Source organism: Malaya genurostris, chromosome 2 (genome assembly GCF_030247185.1).
Source record: "Malaya genurostris strain Urasoe2022 chromosome 2, Malgen_1.1, whole genome shotgun sequence".
Lineage (NCBI taxonomy): Eukaryota > Metazoa > Arthropoda > Insecta > Diptera > Culicidae > Malaya > Malaya genurostris.
Window position 1 is genome coordinate 87,787,025 of NC_080571.1, and position 9,524 is coordinate 87,796,548.

General features: G+C 37.7%; 1 protein-coding gene across 1 annotated transcript; it reads left to right on the forward strand.

The window, feature by feature from the left end:
- Positions 1–5,004: 5,004 nt before the first annotated feature.
- On the forward strand, positions 5,005–8,552 carry LOC131430631 (polypeptide N-acetylgalactosaminyltransferase 35A). The gene is made up of 5 exons (XM_058595739.1): positions 5,005–5,048; positions 6,106–6,221; positions 6,351–6,875; positions 6,934–8,233; positions 8,292–8,552. Exons 2-5 carry the CDS (start codon positions 6,199–6,201, stop codon positions 8,421–8,423), a joined length of 1,980 nt encoding a protein of 659 aa, XP_058451722.1. The 5' UTR covers positions 5,005–5,048; positions 6,106–6,198; the 3' UTR covers positions 8,424–8,552.
- Positions 8,553–9,524: the final 972 nt, after the last annotated feature.

A 9,524-nucleotide genomic window follows, 5' to 3' on the forward strand; every position in this document is an offset into this window, starting at 1 on the left:
CGGCCCCAAGGTTATGATTTGTATTTGGTGGGATAAGCTCGGTGTGATTTACTACGAGCTCTTAAAACCGGGTGAATCCATCACAGCAGATCGCTACCGAACGCAACTGATGCGCCTTAGTCGCGCGCTAAAAGAAAAGCGGCCACAATATCAAGAGCTACATGACAAAGTCATCTTCCAACACGACAATGCTCGGCCTCACGGCGCAAAAGTGGTCAAAAAGTACCTGGAAACGCTGAAATGGGAAGTCTTACCCCACCCGCCGTATTCCTCAGATGTCGCCCCTTCTGACGTCCACCTATTCCGTTCGGTGGCACACGGTCTGGCAGATCAACATTTTCAATCCTTCGAAGAGTAGGAAAAATGGATTGCTTCATGGATAGTGTCAAAAGAGGACTCCTTCCGAGCCGGGATCCGAAAATTTCCGGAAAGATGGGAGAAAGTTGTCGCTAACAACGGACAATACTTTGAATAATACATCTGTAAGCACTTTTTCGCAATAAAGCTTTTAATTTTGGCAAAAAACGGCGGAAGCAAAGGTGTACACCTGATACTAAAATCCTGATTTTCCTGAATTTTACTACCGGTTCGGGATTAGTTTCGGGAGTTATCTGGTGTTAGTTACCACCCGCATAATTAAAAATGCCTACTGATCCGTACAAAATTCTTTATATTGTGGTAACCGCATTGGTTATGGTATATTGTTGATACTAACTACAAAATATCGTACATAGATGATACGATTTGTTGTTTGAGTATAAGAGCAAATTCAGCAGCTAGAAGTTTAATATGAGAGCAAATTCAGCAGCTAGAAGTTCTATATGGAAGATCTATAATAGAGCAGAAACTGGAACAAATGTATCACTACACGGAAAATAAAAACTACCTGTTATTTGAGTTCTTTTTACTTAATTTTAAGTTCTTTTGAATCTTTTCTTCCGTTCGCTCCTTCCATTGTTGTCAAAATACAAAGTGCAAAACCACCCAACAGCGAGAGTTTCGTTCAATAAGCCAAAATTAGGTAAACCGTACCAACTTGAAATTGAGTCAATACAACTCAACTGTAGAGTAAATATAACTTACCATTGAGTAGATATAACTAATCTTTAAGTTTTTTTTTCCACGTGCCTTACGGAAACTACCTAGAGCCACTCTACCAAAAAATAGGTTATTGAACGGAACCCCCAAATTGGGTGGAATGTACTTAAAATTAGGTTGTTTTGCGGTTCCGTGTAGCAAGCCGTTCTAGTTTTATTTATTCGACCAGTTCTTCTGTCAAATTTAAAACTGGTCTACGATGCCGTTCTATTTTTTGTATATTTGGAACAAGAGTAAAACACTGCTGGGGCTGCCAGTTTTTCTTGTAATAAAATTCAGATTTAAATTTTATAACTGACATAAATTATGCATCTAGTACTAGAACATTACTGAATATGCCCTCAGCAAGTCGTTTCAGTTTTACGTTTCGAACAGTTCTACTGTCAAAATTCAAACTGGCATACGCTGCAGTTCTATTTTTTCTATATTTGAAACAAGAATAAAACGCTGCTGGAGCGGCCAGTTTTTCTTGTTATAATTTCATGATTCAAATTTCAAAACTGACATAAATGATGCATCTAGAGCTAGAAATTCCTGAATATGCCCTAATATGTGGTTATTGTATAGTATGCTGTAGCACAGAAAACAGATATACAGGCTCGAACAAAGTTTTTCAAAATCCTGTGTAAATTTCAAATTTGCTATACGTTGGAAACAAGGAGCTTCCTAATGCCACCTAGTCGACTATTCGCCGAGATCTTTTAAAACTAGCCGCAACGTTCCAGAACGATAGCAGAGCTTTCCTACCTGTTATATAAATATTCCACTACAACATTTTGGACTCTTCTCACATAAGCAAAGTCTAGACATTACATTCATTTTGTGGAATTTGGCCTTTCTATTTCAACAGACTTCGCAGCCGATTGTTAGTTTATAGAATCATTGCATGGCTAGTACTATGGATCCTACTGACACTAAGAATTCTTCCACGGATTTTTCTTCTCGCATGATTTCCCTAAATGTAGTAGACAACATTACTTCCATGACGTGTAAATCACACGTGAATTCGATCGGAATGAAACAGAAAATAATTAAATTCAAACATTTGCGTGAAGTGAATGTCTCACCCAAAATAGTGTCGTGATGTGAATACTGCAGCCAAAATAGTGTCGATCGCAGTGACATCACCACGCTGAATGAGCAAAATTCACACACATGGTTTTATGCTTCGTGTCATAGAATTTTCATCAAGCTATGGAAAAAGACGCACTAGCGCATTCATGCATAAAAGCAACGGTGAAATCGATTGATTTGCAGCACGGATTTACATTTTTCGAACCAAAAATCAGTCTGGGCAAAATCTGTATACAATTCTCATAACAACATTGCAGATCGGGATCATTTTTGGTGAGCGAAAAAAAGGTTGTCACTCATTTCGGTGAACAAAATAAATAATGAAAGGTCCCACCACTTTCAAACGCTCTGTCGTTAATACAATTTCACTGTGTTTTCCCTGGAAATTTGAAAAACTTTTAGGGACTCAAGTCTGTTATTTTTAAAATCTGTGCAGCATTATAAAGAATCTGTGATACACAGATTAATCTGCGAATTTGACATCTTTGTTCGTTATTTCGGATTCAGGTATACCATGTTCACAGATTCACACACCATTTTTTTCAATTCACGCGTTTTTTTAGAACGGCCAATAAGCAACCTGTCAACTTTCACTTACGAAAGAAATTGCAAGCGAGCTATGAAAGATAGAGTATTAAAAAAGTGAAAACTTTTTCCTGCCGTTTACTATTATGACTTACACCAGACCCTATCTGCTTGGAGCGAAATCAATCTTCAGTTCAACAACGCCATCGCACGGCATCAAATTCAACATATCATGTCAATTGTATGGGTGCGCAGCCCTGCTATTTTGGCCCGCACGAATTTGACATTTCTCTCCCCTACTTCTATGTATGAGATTCGATGTGGACTCACCTGAGGGCGACATGCTCGCAAAAAAGGATGTTGCCAATGACTTGTTCGGGAATGTGAGAGCTGGATATCTTGTTAATATGATGTCTTTGCTTACACTCAGCGAGTGCCGAGTCATTCGAAATTACTCTTCAAAGTGAATGTTGATGGATGGCTTATTGGCCGTTATAAATAAAACGCGTGAATTATTCTAAACAGATTCTGCGTCACAAATCAAAGATTTTTTTCCTAATTCACAGAATGATATGACTTTTTAAATAAAAGGGTTCTATAGTTCTATAGCGTTCACAGATTTAAAACGGAAATATGAAGCATTGATGATAAACAGATTTTTCAGGTTGAATCACAGATTTTTAAAATGGCAGGATTGTGTATTTCCATGCCAAGTCTGCAGATTTCCAAAATGAGTTGCGAACTTTTGGAAATCATATTTTTCGCAAACATTCGTCCAAATTAACAGACTTTAAAAATCGCCGCCCCTTTTTTCTCTGCTCACTTAACCAATTTCGTGCGACATTGAAGAGTCCAGCGAACTCTTCTGCGATCGCTGCGTTGCTCAAGTGGCGAGCCTTGAACTAGGCATTGGCGATAATTTTCATATTTTTCTTGAAGATTTCAAAACTTTGCTGGTTTGTTTTTATTCTTTCTCATGAATCGAATACTTACATTCGAAAGCATGAAAAAATTTGGTATAAAATGGATAGGTTATGACTAATTACTAGATGAATTGTGCAAGGTTTCATTTCTTTACTTCCAGAATTGTAACGGCGCAAAAAAACGACGCAATTATTTTAACACCAAAATTAATTTGACAGAGCAAAAGATAGTGAAAATGGTTCGCTTGCACAAGTACGCATGGTACGAATTACAATAATTTCAATAGAAGAAAATATCAAAAATTCCTAAAATAATTAATTTACTGATGATGAAACGTGTTTTTACCTACCCAGTTGGTAAATCGAGCGTGCAATGTCGCTCTTTGTATTAAAACCGTCTTTCGAACACGAGAAAGACAAATATGCGTAATGAGTTGTTCTCTTTAATATTCGTTGATACCAAACATTTGAGAAAACAATAATTTGGAGTTATTTGTGGTCATTTCATACTACTGAAAATTTTATCATAAATTGTTGGTCAATTTCTGAAAGCACAGAGAAAAAATCATGTTGGGTTAAGTACATCAAGAGATTTCGATGTTTAAGTTCTACCCATTAAATTTCGAAAAGGCGCCACACAGTAAAGTAAATCACGACAAAATCGATCACTAATGATTCAGTAACTTTCCGTGGTATGTTTGATTCGCATTTATGGAGCAATCGTAAGATGAGATATCATATTTAAAGAAGTGAGGTTGAGTGCTGTTATCATATTTGGGAAATTCTTAGTTTTTATGGTTGGATTTAGAGATTATTTGATAAATTATAATGAAAATTTATTTTTTTCGTATAAATTGAAAAATCGTCCAAAATATTGTCTAAATGCATGGGATATACAAAATAATCACCATCACGCTATCTCGTGGTGATCACTAAATGGATTCATCAACTTTTCACAGCAGGGAATCTTCAATTCTTCACAGATTAATCTGTGTTTCACAGATTTTCAACTGTCTGCAAAGATTTTAAAAATGGAACTGATTTCTGAAAATGTTCACAGATTTTCACAGATTCTGAAATTAATCACAGATTTTTGAAAAGTACAGAGCGGTTGCATGAAAAGGTACAGAGCGGTGTTGGTAGTGGGATCATTTATTTTTTGCTCTCCAAAATGATCCCGATCCCCTTTTTTTTGCTCATCAAATTGATTCCGATTTGCTGTAATGGTACGGGAAACGTGCATAGATTTTTACAGATAGGTTTATGGTTTATGGTCGGCTGTTTTTTCGAGTTAACAAACATTTTTAGCCCTGTTGGAAAATATTTGTAATTTTTATTTGGCATCACTGGTGTTTTTTGATCTAGATAATAAATTGTCAAAATCGATTTAATTGATGTTTTTGAAACATGTTGATTGCTCGAGTTAGGAATATAATTTACTCATGCATTTGGGGGAAACTAACTACAAAAAAAGCAATTTAGGGAGCGCAGAGTGGAAAAAGCTGTTCAAAGAGATGATGGAAAAGGAATACAAAGGATTTAACAGAATCTATACAGACGCCTCCAGGAACCCCTCCGGTACAGCCTTTGCTGTATACGATGAAACAGATGGAGAAACGATATCAGAAAAGATAAACGGAAATTTCACCATAACGAACGCTGAGATTCTAGCAATCCAGTACGCGATAGAAATGTGCCACAAAAAAGGTTATCGAAAATCAGTTATATTGAGCGATTCGAGAAGTGCTTGCCAAACCATAGCTAAAGAAAGAGCCCTATACGAAAACTACATAGCCGGGGAAATTTACAAAGAGCTTCAGAACATGAACAGATCATGGGTTAAAATCCAATGGATTCCCAGCCATCAAAATATCCAAGGGAATGAAATCGCAGACAGAGCAGCGTTTGCACGAACCCAAGGCAAACAATCTCTATTTAATGGCATCGTTATGAACGATGCTATACTGCTAAGTAGAGACGAAATCTGGAATGATTGGGATAGAAAATACAAAGCGGAATCTCAAGAGAAAGGCAAATGGCATTACACCATATGCGAATCACCTTGCAAAACACTATGGTCGAAAAATCTAGCACTGAATCCCGAACAAGTCAAAACACTCAGCAGAATAAGGAGCGGACACTGTTTAACAAAAGAAAAAAAAGCCCATTGGGGACTAGAAATCAATGAACTTTGTTCAACATGTGAAGAAGTTGAAGATCTAAAACACGTCCTCTACTTCTGCCCAATGTATAACAACATCAGAACCAAATATAATGTACTGGAATATATCAAACCATTAGAACAAATCCTCAAAGACAAATGCGAAGAAAGTATGAAGCAAATTACACTTTTCATGAAAGAAGCAAACATAACGGTCTAGTAAACGCGTCGAACACAGCATAAACCACCAAACAACAAAAGGCGAGATGGATCAACTATGGTCTTAGCCAGTCAAGCGACAACACAAACAAAAAAAAAAAAAAAAATATAATTTATTTTACTATTATGTAGAATGCAATTATTGAAAGATGCAGAGATGTAATAATTAGAATTCAGTGTAGTGTACACATCGTTCGAATGACTAAGGATAAACCCAAACGGTGAGGAAATAATTGTTCATGCTCTTAAAAGTGAAAGTAAATTAGCTTGAGATTTATGCAAAATGATAACATTCTGATCTTTGACTTGCCCGACCTTACAACGTTGATAATTATGCTTCAATTTCACAGAATCTCGAGAATGGCAAGCAAATCGTTTCTGTGGGGAGTGCTAGCGGCATCACTCACCTGGTCCATAAGCTTGTATCTGTACTGGAACCTAAATAGTGGTTCCGTTGGTATTTCCTCTGAACCAGTTTCATTAGTTAGCTCTAATGGTTTTGATGGTAAGAGCAATGATAAACAGTTACCTGTGGTGGGACCTGTTGAACAGGATCAACCGAAAAAACTGCTGTGGCAAAATGGACATCAGAATCAACTGGATTTCGGTGAAAAGTCTGGAAATGAAAAGGGGTTCAGTTTTTTCAAAGATAAACTGGTGAGATACAAAAAGGAACAAGAGCATCGAAAGATAAGTCATAAATTGTTTGATGAACTGCAACCCATTTTTCCAAATGGAACCGATGAATTCGGAATGGTGCGTAACTCGGAAGAACAGTTCATTCGGGATGTTGGCTACAGGAAGCATGCATTCAATGTGTTAGTTAGCAATAAGATTGGACCATTTCGGGAAGTTCCAGACACAAGACATAAGTTGTAAGTTTGTAATAACATTTAAATAATTTCAATATGCTAATATCATAGTCGGTTCCAGATGTCAAGACTTGAATTATGATAAAGTGCTTCCATCTGCATCGATTATTATGTGCTTCTATAATGAGCATATGCAGACACTGATCCGATCTGTTAATACTGTGCTTCGTAGAACACCGTCTTATCTGTTACACGAAATAATTCTTGTTGATGATTGCAGTGACTTGGATGATCTAAGAACTGACCTCGAAATGGAGTTGAAAAAACTCAACACCGCTAAACTAAGACTGATTCGAAATGCAAAACGAGAAGGACTGATGCGATCGAGAGTTTACGGTTCCCGCAATGCCACCGGCGATGTTCTAGTTTTTCTCGACAGTCACATCGAAGTGAATGTAGATTGGATCGAACCTCTGTTGCAGCGCATCAAATTTAACGAGTCGATATTGGCCATGCCAGTAATTGATATCGTTAATTCGGACACCTTTGCCTATACGTCAAGTCCACTGGTACGGGGAGGGTTCAATTGGGGTTTGCATTTCAAATGGGATAATCTTCCGAAGGAAATGTTGGCAAAAGAAAGTGATTTTGTTGGACCGTTCCAATCACCAACAATGGCGGGGGGGCTTTTTGCTGTGGATAGACAATATTTCAAGTATTTGGGAGAATACGACATGGGGATGGACGTGTGGGGCGGTGAGAATTTGGAGATATCTTTTCGAGCATGGCAGTGTGGTGGATCGATTGAGTTGTTACCATGTTCCAGAATCGGGCACGTTTTTCGACGTAGACGCCCATACGGTTCGCCTGACGGAACGGACACCATGATAAGGAATTCTCTGCGACTAGCTCGAGTATGGATGGACGATTATATCAATTACTTTTTAGGCAATCAACCACAAGCTAAGCTTATTGATGCTGGTGATGTATCCGAACGTAAAGAACTAAGGACTCGTTTGAAATGTAAACCTTTTGGATGGTACCTGAAAAATATTTACCCTCAATTGAGGCTTCCGGGAGAGAAAACCACTGATAGCAATGTTTCTCAGCCAAAGTTTCAACCGTGGCATTCGCGCAAACGAAACTATGTTAGTAGTTTTCAAATCCGTCTGACAAATTCCAGTCTTTGTTTGACCACTGAAAATAGCAAAGAGAAAAGCTTATGGAAGAAAGGTTCTAAGCTGGTGTTACAACCTTGCTTAAGAGTTAAAACCCAGATGTGGTATGAAACTGAGAAGGCGGAACTGGTTCTCGGACAACTGTTATGCTTGGAGGCTCCTTCCAGTGCTACTAAAGGCACACCCATACTGAACAAATGTCACGAAATGGGTGGCGATCAAGCATGGAAACACCGAAAGACGGTAGGAATGGTTATAGTAGTCTGTATTTTGCGTTTTATTATTTCTGCTTACATTTTAGAAAGCTACTCCGATCTACAACATTGCTGCTGGAAGTTGCCTAGCTGTGCGAGAAATAAACAAAGGTTCTCTAGTAGGATTAGATTTATGTATGAACACACCACGAAGTACGTGGGATCTGGTTGTATCATGAGATTTTCAAGCTCGAATTCTATCACGCAACAAAACTCGAATATTTCTCGAATTATTAGATATAGTTGTTTTTTTTTTTGCACAAAACTTATGCATAAATTTATTCGCAAGAAAGAAAACCAAAAACGAAGATTACTGTTGTATTCATTCAAATAATTACTTTTGTTATAAGCATCTCAATGAGATAGCACATGTCGTCCTTTTAAAATTCTTCTCATCAGAATTCGACGACCTTCAGGCGTGGACATTCGTTTCCACCAACCATGCACTCGAACTCGCTTGACTTCTTTCGCTCGAGGGAATTGATTACGAACAACCGTTCTGGTCGATAGTGTGGACCAAGCACCTCCCGCCGTTGCTGCCGTAAGTGTATTCGAAATGCTACCGGCTAGCGTGTGCATTGCAATCTTTGGTAGCATCAAGGGTAGAAAGCACCTGGGAAAACAACAATAATAAATTCTGAAAATTCACCGCAGTGTTTTATTAATACTCACTGGAATGATCTTACGAGAGCCATAGTTTATGAGCAACACAGTTTTGATTTTGTTGATGATTATTTTACGTAAGATTTCTACGAACGGCACGTAACGCTGCAAGGACTTGACAGCAGGGATGCCAGACCCAATTTAAAAATAGTAATCGCCGATAGAGACTGAGAAAAGCAGAAGAATGAATGAATATATTGAAGAATCCAACCAACTCTTTTGCGATCGCAGCGCTGCCCGAGTGGCGAGCTTTGAACTAAGCGATGGTGATAATTTACAGATTTTGCTTGAAGATTCGAACAAAATGCAGGGTTTTTATTATTTTTTCTTATAAATCGAATACAAACATACAAAAACGTATGAAAATTTGGTAAAAAATCGATCATTAATGATTCAGCAACTTTCCGTGGTACGTGAATAATCGTTTTTCTTACCCATATTTGTAAGGTTTTGCAATCTGCATTCTTTCAAACTCAAGTAATACCATGTTCACATTAGCGCTGATATCACTTGATATACCGAGATGATATGCATATCATGTCGCAGTGTTCACATATGATCGAAATGATATCGTTTGACAATCAAGTTGTCATATTGAATGTTCTCATTGGAAATAA

What these genes read in the sequence shown, in the direction of transcription:
- LOC131430631 (XM_058595739.1), top strand. Translation starts at nt 6,199, where the DNA reads ATGACTAAGGATAAACCCAAACG. An exon ending in CCAGACACAAGACATAAGTT is followed by an intron (nt 6,876 to 6,933) that starts GTAAGTTTGTAA and finishes AGTCGGTTCCAG; the next exon opens with ATGTCAAGACTTGAATTATG. An exon ending in CATGGAAACACCGAAAGACG is followed by an intron (nt 8,234 to 8,291) that starts GTAGGAATGGTT and finishes CTTACATTTTAG; the next exon opens with AAAGCTACTCCGATCTACAA.